The 18,453-nt window shown below is 49.4% G+C and overlaps 1 protein-coding gene across 1 annotated transcript in view; it reads left to right on the forward strand.

The window, feature by feature from the left end:
• The window catches only part of LOC141955455 (hydrocephalus-inducing protein homolog), a 96,324-nt gene that overhangs the window by 21,677 nt on the left and 56,194 nt on the right, over nt 1-18,453 (forward strand). The window contains 4 exon segments of the mRNA XM_074895223.1: nt 970-1,094; nt 10,130-10,331; nt 13,022-13,193; nt 17,655-17,754. Coding sequence (XP_074751324.1) covers nt 970-1,094; nt 10,130-10,331; nt 13,022-13,193; nt 17,655-17,754 — 599 coding nt within the window.

The following is an 18,453-nucleotide window of genomic DNA, read 5'->3' on the forward strand; positions in this document are numbered from 1 at the left end:
TTTTGTGTCTGTCAGCCAAGAGCCGTTTATCTGGTGACAAATCATAATTGCTCATATTAAATCCAAAGTACCCCAACACATTTTCATAATTCTTTCCAATGCATTGCACAGAACTTGCCTGGTGGGCCAAGCAAACAGTTACCGAGCTTGGATGACAACCCCGAGTCCCAGATTGCAGTGCTTGTGAATACACAGAAAAACCCCTGTTAAACCCGCCTTGATGTGCTCCTGGTAATGGCACTTCATGTAGCCGGGGGTTTAACGGTTCAGGCTGTACAAGGGATCCTCCTGCCGTGTCTTGTTTCCACGTCCTTGTATCGCTCTAATCCGCGTTTGCACTTATTCAGCCTTTTCTGATTGTTCCTTTTCTTAGAGCAGCTTTCACTGTAATGCTGACGAAATGCACCCTTTCTTAGGCTAAACTAGGATGTTTTCAAGGTAAAAAATTGAATTCTGCAAATTAAATCATATTTATTCTGTGGTCTTCAGAAAGACACTTATTCTCCCTCCTGTCTGATTGCTAGGCTGCAGTCTCACTGGGACAGGTAGTGCCCTGACATTTGCATCTCCTGAGGTGGAGTTTATAGGTGGCAGGAAAAGAGAGATTCCTGCGGAAGTCAGTGTCAGGTTGTGCAGGCAGATCGCTCTCACCCTCTCTGTGCTCCTCAGAACCCATCCTCTGGCTGTGCTGCCAGCAGTCGGACTCCTGAGCCTCCCTGCAGAGATGGGGATGCAGAGTATGGGGGAGGTGAGGTCGTTTGACACCACAGGATGTTCGGAGAGCCGGATCTCTTCAGAAGTGAGAGTCTGTAGCGCCATTTCTGATCCTCTATGTTCTGTTTTTTCTGCTGGCTGTGGTTTGTTTGCTTCCTGCTTGCCCAATGAGCTGAAGTGGAGTAGGCTGCAAAAGGAGTGTAGTCCCCGGATCGCCCACAATAGCCCTGATGTGTCTCTTTCTCTGTGTTGCAGCCCCTTCTCTGTGGATCCCTCCATCGGGACTCTTGGGATTGGTGATGCCGTGCAAGTGACAGTGGAGTTTCACCCGCTGAAGACCGGGGATCATTCCGGTTCCCTGGTAGTTCACTATGACACAGGTAAGTGCTGGGCACTGCGTGGTGCACGCTCTCTGCATCCTTCAGAACAGAGCCCCTTCTAGGCAGAATAACGTTAAACTTGCTTTGCAAACTACTTCTAAAAGTTTTTCTTTCAAAACCTCTGCACGTCTCAGTGCTTAGAAGGGAGCAGTTAAAGGGCAAAGGCTGAGCCTGTTCTGTGTGTCCTGTGTGGCTGTGTGCTGGTCCATCCCTGCTGTCAGCACGGTGTTCTCCCCCCAGCACGCCCCATGACAGTCATCTACCATCATTGCCCGATGTTGCAGCCACCTTAATTCCCTCTCCAGGTGTACCTCCCCTGTCCTTTACCTCGGGGAAAAAGTGACAAATAGTGTCACTTTAAGAGTAGGTGGGAAAAACTCAAGAAAAGGTGTGATGTTAAAAGGCTTCTGTCTGCCTTGGTTCAGCAGAGGTATCTCGTGATGCTGTTCAAAACACTTCTTCAGTTGCCTGAACGCATTTGGTGTGCATTTTCTCTTGCCTGAAAGAGAGGTTTGTTTTGTCCCTGTTCCTGAACTTCATTCCTGGGAAGTGTGATGTCCTCACCTAGGTGCGACTGCGATGCTTTAGCCCAGCAATGAGCGTTTTATTGTCTTGAGTTTGTAGAAGTTCTGTAAATTCTCTTATGTCTTCCAAATGCTCTTTGCAGCCTTCTGAGTTATCACAGCTTTGTTTAATATTTTTCAGTCAATGACACATTCACAGAAAATTTATGCTCACTCAGAGAAGCTCATTGGTTTGGGTAACACTTTCTTGACAGAACAACTGACATTTCAGAGAACGACAAAAGGTGCCTCATTTGTATGCGTTTAGGGAACCTATAGGATAAACTTCAGAGGGATAGATCTTTTCCTGGGTTGGATGAGGGCTAACAGGGCGGTGGGGTTTATACCATGTGAAATGGAAAGTGCAATTGAAGAATCCAGGGCCGGGATCTTCACAGCTTGCTTGGAAAACCTGAGCCTTGTTCTTAACACCTGATCCCTCCATGGGTAATCTTTGCCAAAGTGATTTTCATGGACAGGCCACGGGGACCAAACTATCTGCTGGCTCTGGGGTGGGCAACCTCCCCGTAACATGGTGCAGCTGCCTGGGAGATGAAGGCAGGATTTGTTCCTGCCTGTCAATACGGCGCTGCAGTTATTTTTTAATAAACCACAGACTGAGAAGGAGAGCAAGGAATAATTAAGGGATTATTTCTCACACTTTGCAGCATACAAAGAAGTAAAAGGCTGCTGAGATTAATTGCTGAAGTGAAACCAAAGCATTTAATCAATCGGTCTTAAAAGCCGCTTGTTTTAGGCGTAGTGCAGAGCACCAGACCGTGTTACCCAGCCTGGCGGGGAGAGCCCTGGCTGCTTTGTCCTGCGCTGTCAGACTCCCTGCGACTCGCATACAAAAAGCAGCTGGGCTGCTCTTTCAGAGTTGCCAACAGACTGTTTCTTATGAAGCGGAGGCACTAAGAGCAAAATATCAGTGTAGGGTGTTGGGAGGCGTTTTCCTTGCCTTACTGTGTGTCTGTATGGACTTGCTCACAAGTGGCAGTAGTTCTCAGTGAATCCCACTGGTTTTAGTGTGACTGATGCAGGATCAGGTGCGTGTTGCCTGGCTTTAATTTTAATTCAAATCTGTCCCTAGCATTGCTTAAGGAGACACGAAGCTCTTCCCTTTGCCTGCTATTTGGCTGATTAGAATTGTGCCTCCTTTACACTGTCCTGGTTAGGAGTGCAGGTGCTGTCCCCTGGACAGGCTGTCCGCGTGGTGGTAATTGTGTTGCTACAAACTTTACAGGTGAGTGTGAAGAAAATGTCTTTGCTGCTAAGAGCATAATGATTTACAGTGAAAATTTGATCTTCACTGCTTTACATGTCCCAACTCCTCCATTTCCCCCATGTACATGGGTCTGGGTGTGAAAAAGTCCAGCTCATACTCCATCTGGGAACGTAAACGTGTTGGGATGCTGAATCCTTTTCCTTGGCTGAGCAGGCTTACTTCGGTAACGAGGCCACCCATGCAGGGGCTTGGCGCTGTGTTAGTGGTCACTGTACACATGCAGGACACTCACGAAATCCCAGCCCTGGCTGTTTATTGCTGTTTGAGGCTGAACAAGTAATGGTAGCGTGGACGTGCCAGCACCTCTGAACATCTCAGCTACCACGAGGATAAAGCATCTGAGAAAACACTGCCTTGTTGTGATAGTCATCTGTGGTTTGGCTTTGGAGAAAGCAACCACCTTTGCAGAGCTCTGTTCTCTTTCCTCTAAGAACCCCCTTTCGACCAAGGGTCTTGTCATCTGTCTTGCAAGGCTGGCATTGCAGTCACTGAGTTCTAGGAACTCGTTTGAAAATGAAATGAAAATCCTATTGATTTAGTCTGTAGACCAAGTCTTTTCCTTCCTCTTTTTTCTCCTTTGTAAATTCACTGATGCATGTGGACAGGCAGCAGGGTTTAACTGAGGTTTAGCCCTTGTTGTGCTGCATTTTCTGTTCCTGAGATCGCTCAGACAAGTTGCTGAGTGTTCTCAATTTGAACTGACTGCAGCCGGAATGGAGGAGGCTCAGTACTTGTCTGAGCAAACTCCCTACCTCAGTACATCCTTGACTCGTCCCTGTATTGTGCAGGATACCAGGGTGGGAATACTAAAACCAGTTTCTGGCTTTAATCTTAGTCTTGTGCCAGTGTTTACAGGGGCTCTGGTGCTTCTGTGAGTAGCGTTAAGCTACTGTTGAGCTAAATTCATGGCAACAGACCGTGAGCTTCTGACGCCCACCGCTGTGTGCCACTGCCACTCCAGTCTGCAGCTGTTCATCTTCATGCACTTCTCCGTTCCTTCCACACCAGGAAGATTTACGGTAGCTGCTTACAGGTGCTAAGAGGTGGGGAAATCTTCCGCTTCCTAAGCAACAGCCCCTTTTGAATCCAAAGCTTCCCTATAGTGCTCTAACTGCTGCAATTATTTTTTATTTTGTGTTTAGTGCTGGCAGATGGTTAGAAACTGACATTATTCTGTGAGTTTTTAAAGAAGATCTTGTTTCCCATGTTAGATCCTAAGGTGTAAGCCAGACTGATGCTGTACAAGAGGCTTCTCTAGATTTTCCTTGGGCTATGAGGCATTAAAAAACTTTGCAAGGGGATTTTTCTTTCCGCCTGTTGTAGGTGGTGAGTGCATGTTGTGCTTTTTTTTCCTTCTCTTGTGAGAATTCCCAGCAGTATGGCTGGTTTCTGTCAGACTTTTATGTTCTCGTACATCTGCTTCAAAGTGAGTGGAGGGAGTCGTATATTGTAGGCAAAAAAGGTGTAAATAGGAGTTTGTGCAATTATATGTTGACTTTGCATCCTAACAGTAGCAGCACTGCAACAGACGGAGGGTTGGTAACTAATACTTTATACAGCCGATTGGTTATATGCTCTTATAGTTCAAATCACTTAGATTGATGGGTGAGTCTAGTTGGTCTCCAGAGTGTTTGTCTCTATCAAAACAGGTAATAGGTAACAACTGTTTCCTGTCTTTGTTTCCCCTTTCCTAGAGCTGCTTGTAATAATGAATTTTTCTCATGCTGTTTTTGGTAAGGTTGTTCTGCTCCTTGCAGAGTATGGCCCCTCTCCAGGGCCTTGTGTTTCAGGAGAGCTGATTTGTCACTTTGAGGGTAGATGAAGGGGAATGAAGTTTGTGCTTCATTTGCTTGAGGTTTCTTTGCACAGCTTTGTAGCTCCACAACTACATAACACCCCTCTGAAGAAAACCCCTGCTCCAGCAACCCATGGAGCTGACTGCGTGAGCACAGACTGGGATGTATGTACTAGGAGGGTGGCTTGGAAGTTAGAAATCTCCTTCTGGCTGTTTTGTTCATCCTCAGGCATGCACAGAAACAGACATCTGCGTGACGCTGCATCCCCCATTTTTAGCACGTGAAAGATTTCTGGAAGAATGTGGTTTTCATCTCTCTGCAGGTCATCCTTGACCACAGCTTGTCTACTCTTATCATCAGTGGAAATCACTGACGTGTTCTAAGTGTCATTACCGGTGGAGGTGTTTCAGGACAGAACTGAACATTCATTAGCCTCCTTTCCTTGTGGATCGATCAGCATCTGCTGAGAAGCAGAAGCACAGCTTGAAGGGTGACTGATTTATTAGGTGGTCTATTGAGCATGTCTTTGCCAGGCAATCAGAATGAAAGTTCCTGCACCATTTTCTCCATGGCCAAAAGCAATGTTTCAGCCAGTCGGGTACCCCAGCGTGTCGTTACTGTGGTAGCAATAACGATTAAAAATAGCCTGCGGCATCCTGGGTACGCGGCAGTGGTCTTCCATCCTCTGACGGTTTCATCGTCCTTTTCAAAACATTCTGCAAAGCTCCTTCATGCTGGGCAGGACAAAGCCTCCGTGCTGGCTTCTGGATATTCCTGTGCCGGAGTATTTCATCCTGGAACCAGGCAAACAGTTCTTGCTAAGCACAGTGCAGAGGGGTGCTGGGGAATGCGGTGGGTGCTCGGTCACAGAAGGATGCACAGCGGGAGCCTGACTGCAGGGAGATGGCTCAGCGTGCAGGAGAGCTGTCTGAAGAGCCTGCAGCCTGTCCTGTGGAGCACTGCTGCCTGGTCACTGCTTTCCACCTCCCTTTTCATCCCCATCTGTTGTCTTATGGCTCCTTGCAGGGCCTCTGGGGTAGAGACCCTCTGCTTTCACTGTGCTGCGTGGGCTCAGTGGGTGCTTTGCTGAGGCCGGGGCCACACTGGGGACTCTGGCCGTTACAGCAACAACTGTGGGCACGGTCATGAGGAGGATGCTCTGAGCTTCGTTGTAGCCTGGGAGTGGTTCTTTAGAGACACCTGTGTTGCCAGCAGCAGTTTTTTAGTGGTGAGGTTTATAAAGGAGGTCTGGAGTAAATAACGTGATGGTTTAATGATGTCTGAAGGCAGCTCCTGAACACCGCCTCGGAGAAGCACTTGCAAATGACTGTCGCTGCTCCATGCTTCGCTCTGGGGCTGGAGATACAGGCGTGGGGACGGACAGACGCCTTTCTCAGGCCGGCGGAGACTCGGCGCATCCTGTAGGTGAAGCCATCAGCTTCCCAAGAGCGAAACAGCTCAGAGGAGCGCTCCTGACTCTGATCTGGTGGTAGCTCTGTGGGAGACGCAGCAAAAGGCACATGGTGGGGCGGCTGGATCAGGCTGTAGGTGACTTCTCCAGCTTTCCAGAGATCGCTCGGCCTGGTGAGGTGACTCGCTTCTCCGGCGGTGAAGCGGTAACGGAGACCTCTGCACACTGCTTGAAAAACAAGAATATGCCGGCAGTGGAGGCAGCTGGGTATGATAGCAGGAGCAAAAGAATTACTTCTCATAGGTCGATATGGGGGTACAGTCACATCCTTTTGAGTGAAGAGCTCTCCTTTCATTGCTTGCTTGTATTTTCAGTGAAAAAGCAGCAGCAGGAAGGCACTGTCTTCTGACAGACTGGGCAAATGAAATTACACTTGCTTTCCATGCTACCTAAATATTCCAAATGTGACTGTCATTCACTCCTAAAAGATTTTCAATCCAAATTCAGAGAGAGAATCTCAGAGAGAAACCCAGGGATAGAGGAAGAATATGTCGTGGCGAAGACAAAATGCATCAGGGTGCTGTTTTGTTTCTCTTCAGTCTAATCGATCTGGCTACCAGCTTCCCAATGTTTAGAGCAGTAATCAATGAAGGAAAGTACCAGCTCTTGGACACTAGGAACGTGTTCTTCATCAAACCTGAAATTTGTTTTGAAATCTTGTTCAAGGGCTTGCTCATCTATCCTTTCTGTTCAAGATCAGTTTGTACTGCTCTGAAAATTACTCCCTCTTGTACCAGGATGCTTGTGTAGTATTAGAAGAATTCAGAAAGATGCTTTAGCTCTTCTGTAAATTCTCTCTTTGTCTGTTTTCCTGCACAACAGGAGTCCCACAGATTTCTCACTTCAAGATAGTGAAAAGTTATCGTGGTGTGCTGATACCTGTGTCTGTAGCCATGTGGATGGATGCTGGGATAAAACACAGAGGTGTTTCTGCTGTGTCAAAGAGCACCACTCAGGAGTGCACAACCCGAAGCATCTGTTCTGCTGCTCTGTAAAAAGTCTAGCGTTTAATTTCAAGTTCAGGCATTGCTTTGTTCAGGTTGCAGAGTGAAAGCTGTGTCCTGCCACCTGTAGGAAATGTATCAAAAGCATGTAAGAATGAGAGAGTTGACAGTCTGCAATAAGATCACGTTGTGTAAATAATGATAGGGCAGACACATCTAGATTCAGTAGATGCGCTTTCATGGCAGCCAAGCATCCCAAACCACACGCCATGGACACTGCCCTGCCAAGTGAAATGCCTAGTGCTATGTCGCTGTTACAGTACAGAGGGGTTTATTGAAAAACAGCCAAGAGTCTTAAATGAAACGTCATATCTGATTTGACACCCAAGACATGAAGCCTGCAGCCGCCCGTGGCCGACCCTGGCCGGTCCGCTCTCCGTGTCAGCTCATGGGCCTGGCAGACAGATCCGTGGCTTCCTCCTGGCTCGCTGGCAGCTGTGCGCACTCTCCTGGACCCGGCGATTTGTGGGTGTCTATATTCAGCACGATGCCAAATGCTCTCGGTGGTAGAAGGTGCTCCGGCAAACCCTCCAGCCTTCAGAAGAGTCCTCAGTGCCTGCAGCCAGGAGCGCAAGGGTGACTGCATCCCCAGCAACTCCCCGCGAGAGCAGCAGTAGGGGATGTTTAGCAAATTGTGTAGAAACAGGCGGTGCACATGCTTTCTCCCTCGCGGGCTCCGGAGTTAGCATTTTTCTGTGCTGGAGGCTTTATTCTCATCTCTGTTGAATAGCTTCTGATGCCTTTATCTTCTAAGAATTTGTCCGGTTTCTCCCTGGATTTGCAGCTGTTAGCCTCTACAGCCTCCTGTGGCAGTGTGTTCCAAAGGAAGGAATACTCCCTGGAAAAGTACTGCCACTTTTGTGTAATTTCTGTCTAATAACATTATTTCAGGCCCTCAGGTTCCTGTTTTATGACAAATAGTGACAATTTTTTCCTTATTCACATTTCCCAGGCCATCCATGCTTTTACAAACCTCTCCCATCTATTGCCCGTATGATTTCTAGGATGAGGAGTCATAGTCAATCTTCTTATAAAAGCTGCTTCATACTTTAAATTGTTCTTTCTGTCCTTCTCTATTTAGCTTGAGATGCTTCAGCTTGTTTTTTTGAGATCAGAACTATACCCAGTATTTCGAGACGCACGTGGCCATGGGTTTAGGCAGGGAGACGATGATAATTTTCATGGTGTTTATTTTGCAGTAGTTTGTCATCTTGATCGTTGTAGAGCGCTGGCTCGTGTTTCCATAAACCCAAGCTCGAGGCACTGTGCATGTCTCCCATTTCTTGGCTCCTGGCTCCTTTGCTTGCCAATATATGCCAAGGATTCAGTGGAGGGAGAGGCAGTGCTCATAAAGCATACCCGCCTCTGTAACTCTCCTGAACATCAGTCATTTCTGTATGCCAAGTTGTCCATTATAGAAAGCAGATTGTCAAGTCACTGTAAACATTGCTGCTGTCCTTGCAGCATAACTCTCATCTCTGACCACAAATCCCTACCACTCCATACTCCCTTAAGAGCGGAGAAATTGAGGCTATACAGGCATGAAGGCTGGGTTCTTTGTGTGTGGAGATGAGTGAATGACTCTGGAGAACTAGTGGTTAAGGGTGAGTCAATCCCCAGTGCCCCCCCAAAAGAGGGGGCTCCTTTTTTTTTTTTTTTTTTTTCCCTGGAATGAATGTGATTCTGCTGTGTTGTGTCTGGCTTCGGATTTCAGGAGTGCACCCAGCACACATCCAGCGCTCTCCCTGTGTTGTTGCACGGTAGCGCTTTAAAGGCAGGTCCATTGGCTGGCTGCCTTGCTGTGACCTGTGCAGAGAGGAGGAGGCTCTGCCTTTGCAGAGGGATGCTCTCCAGGCTACGGCCAGGCTGCTGCACTTGTCCGTTGGGGCTGGCTCTGAGGCTTTAAGCGCCACTCCACAGAAATGCCGTTTCTAGAGAGCATGTCTGATGTTGGCTGTTTGAGTCTCACCTGGGAAACACTTGCCTGCAAGAGGAAGAGTGAGCTTGGTACTGAAGTTTGATCTCAGTTGACTGCCCGGAGTTACTTGGCTGGGAAGAAGGAAGGTTTGAAAACTCTGGAAAGGAGGGAGCCTTTGGGAGTCTGTTTGGGAGGGTGACGTGCTGGCAGGTCCTCCAGCAAGGCCCCAGTCGTTGGTCAGTTGATGTGCACAGCCAGGGACACTCTCCTCTTCAGCGGGCTCTGAGGTGGAAAGCAAAGATGCCCTCGCTCTGGTCGTTGAACGGCTTGGGAAGACGCAGCGTAGACTTGCAGACTCGGGCATAAGCAGCAGGGTCCTGGCTGAGGAAATGGGCTTGCAGGGCTGTAATGGGCAGGTCGGGGTGGGCCGTGCCCCACCAGTCTCTTCTTGACACGTGTTCACAAACCCACAGCAAGTGAGGGCGCTGCTTCTGCAACACAGTGAAGCTCTCTTCTGTGTCCCATCCTGCCCTGGGCTGTCACTTGTTCCTCTGAACCTCCCTTTCCTGCCTGCGTGCCCCCAGACATCTTTGGGTGTCAGCAACAAGGGATCAGGAGAGACACAACGCTGGGCAAGCCCTGACTGAGGTGGGACTCCTCAGAGTCACCTGAATGACTTGGATGCAGAATTCTCTATGACTCGAGTGGGATGGCAACCCAAAGGCCACCTGGGCACATCGGAAAAATCTCACTGTAAATACTGTCACCTTGGGGATAGATCTCTACAAATGCACCCAGAAATAAGGTGCTGACGGTGGTGCCATCCTCATTCTGTACATGGGCAACTGTCAGGATGTGATGAGTGTGCTGATCTGTGGAACTGCCAATACAGCTAAAAGCTGTAAGAGTTTATTCTGTTACTGGTGGTTTGCTTTGTTCCTCGTACTTCCATCAGCAAGTGAGATGAGCAAAGACTCCCCTGTGCTTTTTTCCAGGTGAAGATATTCACACAAGCCTCTCTGGGGCAGCTGTAGATGTCAACATCGGTCTGGCCAGGAGCTCCCTGACAGTTGAGAAGACTTACCTCACACTGTCAAACCACAGATCTGTAGTCATTCACAATCGGAGTGAAATCAAGGTTCACTTCCAGTGGAAGGCTTTTTCAACTCAGGAAGAGGAGGATCATCAGAGGCTGAGGTTCGTTTGAAAGATTCATTTCAGTAAGATACACTGCCCAAGGGTAAAACTAACATGTGGCCTCAAGAGGTGTGGTGCATTGAATGGTTTAGGGCAAGTAAACCATCTATGGCATCAGGTTAGGTGTCCCTGGGCTTTAGGGTAATGGAGCTCAGTGCCTCGCATTCCAGCTCCATCCATGGTCCAGCTGAGGATGGTGTTTTGTGGAGGAAAGGTTGATTGCAGTGACTGGATTCCCTCAGAGAGCAAATTTGCATTTTAGGGAGCCCCAAACCACTGATATCCAGAGACCCCTGGGTTATGGGGGGTCCATGAGGCTGAGGAAAGTGTCAGCACTCGTTCCCTGGGACTGCACTGAGTAGCAGCACTTAACATAGCTGCAGGTAGCATAACTGTTGTGATATTCACTGCAGCTTCTTCCACTCCAGCTTTGATAAGGTGGCAGGCTCCTTCTCCAGGAATGTGCAGGGTCAGGTGCTGTGTTGGCCCAGCAAGTTGAGGCCGTCCTGCTGTAGGATGTTGAATTGCCTTGCACTGTCCCGGTTTCCAGCACAACGAGGTGTTTCTACCCTTCCTCAGAGACTGGGGAGAATTTGGAGGTGAAGGGTTCTGCAGGGAAGGCAGGGCAGCACGGGACAGAGCGCGTTTGGGCTGCAGCAGCCTGTGTCTTCATGGTGCTGAGAGATGGGGCAGGTTCTTCCAAGGGTGTCTGTGGTGAAGCTTTGACATTCCCCTTTCAGGCAGCAGAGACACACTTATAGCCCGGGGGGATGAACTGGAAATGACACTTAAAAGTTTGGGTGATTAAGGGAATCCTTGTGGGACTTTCCAGACTTGCGTGGATGTAGGTGTATAGGAGTTAGCTCACAGCTGATCAGGAAAGTGCCTTAAACTGGAGCACTTTTTAAAGGCTTCTGAGCCAATAAAGTTCAACATAATTAGGTCAGAAATGCCTTGAAGGCCAAAACTAGTTTTTCACTGTTCTCTATTTTTAATTACACAGTGTGTGACTTCCATGCAAGCTGAATGTGTTAAAAGAAAACCTCATTGCCTTCTCTGGGCACTTGCCTGGACCCTTCCTTTACCGCTCTCTCCTCACCTGCCTGTCTCAGATTGGACCCTGAGTGATCCTCTTTCCCCTCAGAAGCAACCGGGCTTCCCCACAGTTCACTTCAACCTGATTCATTTCCAATTACATTTGATCTCATGCCAGTTTATGTCCTGAGTCTGACCAGGACGTTCTGTTCTTCCTCCTTGCAATCCCAGGGATGGTCATAGCTCCAGGGCCACTGTCCTGCTGCTAGAGAAGCTTTAGAGATCTCAGAGCAGAGAGGACTTTTTCCATGAGAGGAGGCAGTGCAGGACCCTGCTCTGGGCTGTGACCCCAGAAGACCTGGATCCTTAGGTGGTGTATCCAGGGGTTTGCTGTGTCTCCCTCCTGTAGGACTTTCTGGGATGTAATGGTGGAATTATTGTCCGCTGATGGAGGTTGAGCTGGGGGTTGCTTATCGGAGGCGGGAAGCCCTCCTCACGCGCAGAGCTGTAGGTCAGCCGTGGAGAAACATTCCCCACTGCACTCCAGGGGGGGCGAGCCAAAGCAAGTGCTTTTGGTGCTGGTGCCAGCCTTTGCCCCAGGCTCTGTCTGTGTACAGCTAGTAACATCCGTGACCGTATTTCCGTTGGAACTGTATTTGAATTTAGCTGGGTGATGATTGCTATCCTGGTTTTACTACATTGCCTTGATCTGCTGCTACACATGGAGCCTTCCACTCATCCCCCCAGAGTTGTCACCTGCTGGTTCTTCATGGCCGGGGACTGGAGTGTGCAGAGGGGACAGCGATATGCCAGCTAGGAAGCAACTGCTCTGTAGCAGTGCTCCCTTATCTCTTGGTTGTGATCTTTAAACTCTAGAATGATTTCTGCTACAGCTGCCAAGTAAGGGAGAGATGAACTGCGTCATAGCCCTACAGAGATGGCCAAAAAGAGGAAAAAGATAAGGTGGTTCAAGGCCAGACGCAAGGGTTTGGATTCAGAGATGCTGGTCCAGACTTCTTTAGTGGGTGATGCCAGGAAAAGTGCCTTCCCCTCTCAGGGCCTCTGTTTCCATGCACATATAGACATTGGTGTCACCGAAGTGATGCAATGCCTGAATTCATTGGTTTGCTTTTACAGTGCTCTGGGATCCTCTGGTGAGAAGTGGTATAGGGCACAGAGAGCACATTTAGCTTGCTTACCCCTGCAGGTCCAAAGGGGAAGGAAAAAGGAGTGATGCCAGTAGCCTGCAGCTGAAACCCAGCTGTGTCTCCCTCTGCCAGTGAAGCCCTGCAGTGGGTGCTCCTTCGTCTTGATCTGGCTCCCCCAGGCAGCTCTGTGGTAGGAAAAGCCAGTTGGGGTGGTCGGTGGATTCTCCATCAGTTGTGGCAGAGGCTTTGAGCCAGGAGGCTCTCGAGGGCTGCTGGCTTTCAGAAACCTCTTCTGAGCTTGTAAGCGTGGAGTAAACCTGCGTGCCGTGGTGGCGGCCAGCAAGTGATAATCTGACCCATGGGGGACCCCGTGGCTTGGGGTCAGCCCCTCGCTGAGCTGCTGCTGATCCTCCCCGAGCGCTTTGCTGCCCCTGCGCTCACACGAGTCTCTGCAAATATGTTGCTCATTAAATTATCTGCTTGGTTTGTCTCTCCCCGTGGCTGCAGGCTGCAGAGGTGGAAAGGGGGCAAGATGGACCGTTGTCTGAGGGAGTGCAGGGTGGACTCTGCTCTTGGAGAACACCTTCCCCTTCTCTCCCGCCCCTTCCAGAACCAGCGGGCAAAAGTGCAAGGAGACTCCATGCTTTTCTCCGACGATGTGTTCAGCCTTGAGCCAATGGTAAGTGATAGCTGAGAACCTCCCTTCCTTCTCCTCCCTGGCTGAGGTCACTTGGCAGGTCCCTGTGTCAGCTGGCTTGATGGGCCAAGAGATAACACCAGGTTTCTAGGGAGGCTGCGAGAGCTTGTTGGAAAAAGCATCTCTGTGGGCTCCTGGCAGAGCGAGAGGCTGCCTAAAGCTGAGCTCTGCTGCAAGGGCTATAAATTAAGGGCGCTTGGTAAGTGTCCTTACACTGTTGAGAGCCATCAATAACGATGAGTGAGGGCACAGCTTACACATAGTGTGTGGGGATTAACAAAGGACATTAGAGCGCTCTCAGTTCACATATTGACCTGAGGAATGAAATGATCCTCTGTGGAAAGGAGGCCAAGTTCAACCCAAGTTTGATCAGAGAGATACCAATCTCTTCATATAACCTGGATGGATACCACGGCTCAATCTCCCTTCCAGTGTCATCTGTGAGCCTGGACACAAGGCTGGCAGGTTTAAACGGACTTCCTGAGTTTCATGGCGCATAGGTACAGACATTTTATTGCCTCTTCTGTTTATGCAAGCAAAACCCCATATCCTGCAATCGGCCAGATCCCTGGTTCTGAGTATTTGCATGGTCTGAGATGAAGAATGCCCACTGTCCGAGCAATGTAAAATCCCTTTTCATCTTGGAGTAAAACCTAGGATAATCTCAACCTCTTCTTCCTTTTAAAATAGGTGAAACTAATTTTTTAATTTTTTTTTTCAAGGAAGGGGATCATCTCCTCTTCTTAGTTGTTCCTATATCCCATATAAGGCTGAGAGCCACCAATGTTGGCACAGCGGCAGTTTCACACCACTGTAGCTGACAGCAGCATGATGTGACCAAGAGATTGTGTCAGAGCAGTGGGAATGTTGTAGAGAGAGGGAGCTGATCAGCTGAGCATTAAGACCAGCCTGTGGTGTGTCAGAGCTGATTTTGGAGTGTGCCGCAGGGCTCCTGCTGCTTTACAGTCAGACTGTCTCTACAAGTAGCTTAACCTGCTCTTAAGCTCCTGAATGCTTTGAGGTGAGGTCCAGAAGTCTGGCTGCCCACAGCGCCGAGTCCTGGCGCTCCATGTAGTGACATACAGACATAAAGTGTAGCCTGGCCTCAAGTCTCGAGGGGAAACCTTTCCTGAATGGAATGTTACACAGGTTGCTCTAGGACTGACTATAAGTGGGCTACCACATGAGTCTCTCCCCTTCTGTTTTGTCCAGCATTATCAACCTTTTGATTTCCATGAATTCCATTATTGATGGAACAATCAATTTCACATTCACTTTTGCTCATGCCTGTCTTTCCCCCTGGCATATGGGTGTCTTTACATCAAATGGTAGTAAGCATTTTCTACTTTTATTAAATGTAGAATCTAAAACTCTACTGCTGCTGGCTTCCACAACCTTCTTTGCGGTGACAGCCCTGTAACTTTTAGCCTGGACAGACACCCTTCGTGCACTGCCATGTAAAATCTGCTGGAGAGGCCCCCCAGAGATGGGACCTTATGTCAGTGGACCGTTAGCTGCCAGTATTTTCAGGTGCTGCAGTCTGTAGAAGCTGCAGCAGGTCACTTCAGTCTGTATAGGGTTTACTCGCTGATGGAAATAACAGAAAAGAGGAGGTGTGATTTTGGAATTACCATGTGGATGAGAACATTCTGAGCAGTTGCCCAAGCTTGTGGGAAACAAGCTGATACGCAGCTCTGACTTTCTGAGCACATCTCAAATTTGGTTTATTTTTGCATCTACACATGATGTGTCAGCAGGGGCAGCTGTGGTAGAGGCCCAGGTGGCTCCCAAGGGACAAAGTCCTTGCTGTTTGCTGCATCCTCCCTGCCCCAGCTTGTCTGTAAGTCCCATTGGAGACCTGTGGGAGCTGACTCCTTGGAAATGGCAACCAGAGGAGAGGGAGGACGAGGACTTACTGCTACACTGACCTTGACAAGTCCTCACTGTCCTGTCCTTGCCTGGTAGTGACTCCTCAGTGCCACGTGTGAACTCTGAGCTGATGGAGGTGGTCGACAACATGTCCAGGTTACGAAGGTGCTACTGTTGTTGATCCAGAGGTTGGGCCAGGAGGTGACAGTGGTGTTTGTTGCTGCAAACCTGCACCTCAGCTGGGGAACCAAGCTGGTCCCCATCCACATGAGAAGCTACTGCAGAGCACTTTGTTTTTTGGCGGAAGGCACCATCTCCAGTGGGAGCTGTGGTCCATCCCACAGTTCCCTGTGGGCTCTGTTATTTATGGAAAGAGGCAGATGTTAGCTGTGGCACTGCCTTTCTCCTAAGTGCCCTGAGCTGAGAGGATGCACTTTGAGTGTCATTTTAGTACTTCTGTTGCCAGCTCTGTCTTGTTTTCTTTGACTGCTTTGAGTGTGATTTCCTTCCATGGATTGCCTTCCCCCTCTGCAAAGCAAAGCAGGTGATTTGACCAGCAGTTGGTGCCTGGCTTTTCAAGACCAGCTTTTTCTGACTCCGACTGGTGGAGATCTAGCAGATCCTCATTATTTAGGGGCTGAGGGAGGAGAGATAGGATCTGCCATGTATTTACGGTTGGGCTCTTGCAGAGAGATCACTTGTGTAGCTGTGAGTCCCGGTGTGCCATCCCCTCCTGTATCACCGTGCTTTATGCTGTAGCAAAGCCAGGGTAGGACAGCAGGAGTGGTGGTGCTGTACCATCGTACATCCACCGTCTGTATTTTATGCCACCTGCCGGTTGCAGCCTGTCTGAGGCCAGAAGTGTTTCAGCCAGAAGTGTTGCAATACCATGTTCACAGCACTGCATAGTTTTACATCTGTCCTGGTTACCATCCACGGTGGCTCTCCATGCTCTGACTCCGCTGCCCTCCTATAGAGAACACGTCGCCCAGGCACGGGGCTCGCTCCTGAGGTGCCCCGAGGCTCGGACGCGTGTAGCAGTAGCCTGCAAGGGTGGGTAATGAAGCATTTCCTTCCAAGCAGCAGTTCTTTTTTCCCCTGTGGGGTAGCAGGAATGCAAGGAACCTCTTCAACAGCCCATTTTCATTTCCCAGGAGAAATAACTCACAGTATTTTCTGTGAGTTATTTCACAGTTCTTCCCTCTGTTCTGTTGACTCTGAGCAGGCTGTGCCTTAGGGAATTCTTTGCAGCTGCAGCCCAATAACTCACCATGTCATAGCTCTTCCATTGTTGTGGGGGCTGTCCTTTGAGCTATAAGGGCTAATTCGATGGGAAGTATTATAGTTACTTAATATTTATGCTGCAGGAGTGCCAGAGGCTCCACTCCGTTCAAGGCTCTTCTGGACAAAGCAGCGAGGATACCCAGCAGCATGCAGAATCAAAGCCTCGCTTTGCTGATAGAAAAAGAACTCTGTTCGTCTCCTTCTATAAGCTGATATTTTCCTTCCTTTGTCGAGTGTTATCACAGTTGTCAGAGGTGCCTCTATTTATGTCAACAAACACACAAGGAACATTGGTAATGCTAGGGGTTCAGGGGATGTAAGTGGTGTCTCACTTGCAAGAAGTGAGAGCCTTTAGAACCCAGGCATGCCTCCGAAACTGTGCGACAAGGCTCCCTGGGACTGAGCGCCAGTGCCAGGACTCTCTGGGCGAGAAGCAGAGAGAGAAGACCCCGAGGAAGCAGCAGAGAGCTGCAGACACACTGGTAGCATGGCCCAGACTTAAATCCCTGAGCAAGAGCATGACACGGAAAAGAGCCTGTTGGTTGAAAGAGGTGTGGAGCTGTAAGCAAATCCCATCTCTTCTTCTCTGAGCCTGTGTTCAGGGACACAGGAGCGTGTGCACCTCGCAGAGAGAAACAGGGTGCATCTGTCTCTCAACTCCTTTCCCAGATCATCCGTCAGCTGGAGGAGCCTGCGTGCTGGCTGGCTGCTCACGGCTCGGGGCAGAAGCAGCCGCCAGCGGGCAGGAGCCTGTTCTTCTTCTATCCCCAGGCAGGAGGGCTCGTTCTGCTTCGTGCTGCGTGCCCCACTCACCGCAGTACGTTAAATACTTAGGGGCATGTACAGGTGAAGGGTATAAGAGGCAGCACCTTTGTAACTAAGAATGGGAAATTCTCTTTGATTTGTTAAATCTCTCCTGACCTGAGTAAAAGTCGTCATGTAGCCATAGTGCTACAGAGATACATGGGAAGGTTTGGAGGTGAGAGGGACCTTTTTCTTAAACTGGCTGGCACCTCTGGAGAAATCCTACTGGATTCACTGGAACGTGAGCCAGTTTGGTGGCTTCATTATAGCCCTAATTTAACAAAATGCCTCTACCAGATGCCAGTAAAGGTAAGAGACTTAGAAAGTTCTTTTGAAGCTGCTTCCAAACCCCCCTAAATTTTGTTGATAAGTGTTGCTTGTTCCCTGCTCTTCACTGATGCTCTACATAAAGGCTACAGGGCTGTGGTTGAAAACAAGAAATGTGACATTTGAACCTAAGTGGTTTGCTGTCTTCTTCTGTTTCAGGAGGGAGATATCTGGCCAAATTCTTCAGCTGAAGTTAACGTGATCTTTAGACCCCGAGAAGCCAGAGTCTATCAACAAACGGTCTACTGCGACATCTCAGGTACGGCTCCTTTCTCCTGCTTCTGTTCCCCACCGTGGAGGCGCAAGTAGTCTTGCAGCCCCCTCGGTTCTCGTCTAGTTGGTAGGAAGGGTCAGTGGTCAGCAGGGTGCTGGCACGTGCCCACTGCCCCTGCGGTTTCCAGGCGGTCTCCTGTCCAAGGCCAGCCCTCAGGATGTGTGGCTACAAGCCTGGGTCACTGATCCCAGAACAACCAAGGCAGTGAAGGGATAAGTTCTCATACCGTGAGTTTGCCAGCATTTGCTCTGCTGCCAGGTGCCTGTAGAGGCCAAAGAGCTCCAGAGCTAAACAGCTTCAGTGGGCGAGCACCACGTCCCTGTAGACCATTTGCCTCCAGGAGGAGTCTTTATTACACGGATGCATCATCAGACTCCTGAGGCGGTAGGAGCTGAGTTACAAATGTGCTTCCAGAGCCTGGATCCCCTCTCACTACCCCGACACTGCCAGACCTTGGGTGGCTGAGCCCTGCTGAGCACGGGCTGTCTGCAGAAGGACACCTCTGGCCAGCACGTGAGAATTGTCACCTTGTGGCTCTGAGTCTGTGGTGCCTCCGGGTACGCTGCGCAGGGCTTGCTGTGCTCAGCGGGGTGAGCGCCCTCCCTGGAAATCAGAGTCCGAGCAGTCTGCTAGGCAAGCTTTATGCTCATCCTGTCTGACAGAAGTGCCGTCGCGTCTTTTGCT

The sequence above is a fragment of the Athene noctua genome, unplaced genomic scaffold, assembly GCF_965140245.1.
Source record: "Athene noctua unplaced genomic scaffold, bAthNoc1.hap1.1 HAP1_HAP1_scaffold_252, whole genome shotgun sequence".
Taxonomy (NCBI): domain Eukaryota; kingdom Metazoa; phylum Chordata; class Aves; order Strigiformes; family Strigidae; genus Athene; species Athene noctua.